The 608-nt window shown below is 37.8% G+C and overlaps 1 protein-coding gene across 1 annotated transcript in view; it reads left to right on the top strand.

Moving 5' to 3' along the window:
- Positions 1 to 608, top strand: part of LOC103618380 (transmembrane 4 L6 family member 1) — a 16,040-nt gene that overhangs the window by 13,006 nt on the left and 2,426 nt on the right. Inside the window, exon 5 of the mRNA XM_008636776.2 lies at positions 316 to 502. Within this exon, the coding sequence (XP_008634998.1) occupies positions 316 to 502 (187 nt within the window). The remainder of the gene's footprint in view (positions 1 to 315; positions 503 to 608) is intronic.

Genomic DNA, 608 nt, shown 5'->3' with positions numbered 1-608 from the left:
AGGAATAGAGAATATTGAGACACATTTTAAAACCATTACAGACCTTTCTTTTTTGTTATTAACATAATTTTGCCATACAACAAAGAGGAGATTCTTGTGGATGCAACAAATTACAGATGTGGCTCTCTTCCCTAGTTATCAATTGCATCTCTGTAAAGGGAATTCTGGGGAGAATCACCAGCTTTTAACAATTATAGCACCATCTGGGACTCACTTTGTGCAATCAAGTTCAGAAAATAAAATGCCAGAAAACACAGAAAGCATTCTCAAGTTTTTACTTGCTAATATCTTGCCAATTATTTTCCTCTATCACAGAGACAATTATTTGTTTAACCAGACAACATGGAATATTTGCAAACAACCTGAAAACATCATCCTTTGGAATATTGTCCTTTTCTCTATTCTCCTGGCCATCGGTGTGATTGAAGCTATTCTTTGTTTTATTCAAGTCATCAATGGACTCACTGGCTTCATATGTGGCACATGTATGAGGAGAAGAAAGGTTGGTACGCAGTAAAAGTGTGCTTTACGTTCGTTCCGGTTTTATTTTTCAGGCTCTGGTAGTGGCACATGAGCTGAGAGATCTGCACATGCCCTGGACAAGCTCC

This window comes from Corvus brachyrhynchos, unplaced genomic scaffold (assembly GCF_000691975.1).
Source record: "Corvus brachyrhynchos isolate BGI_N302 unplaced genomic scaffold, ASM69197v1 scaffold117, whole genome shotgun sequence".
In the NCBI taxonomy this organism is placed as follows: domain Eukaryota; kingdom Metazoa; phylum Chordata; class Aves; order Passeriformes; family Corvidae; genus Corvus; species Corvus brachyrhynchos.
Note: the sequence above shows the minus strand (reverse complement) of the source record. Positions and strands in the feature narration are given on the sequence as shown.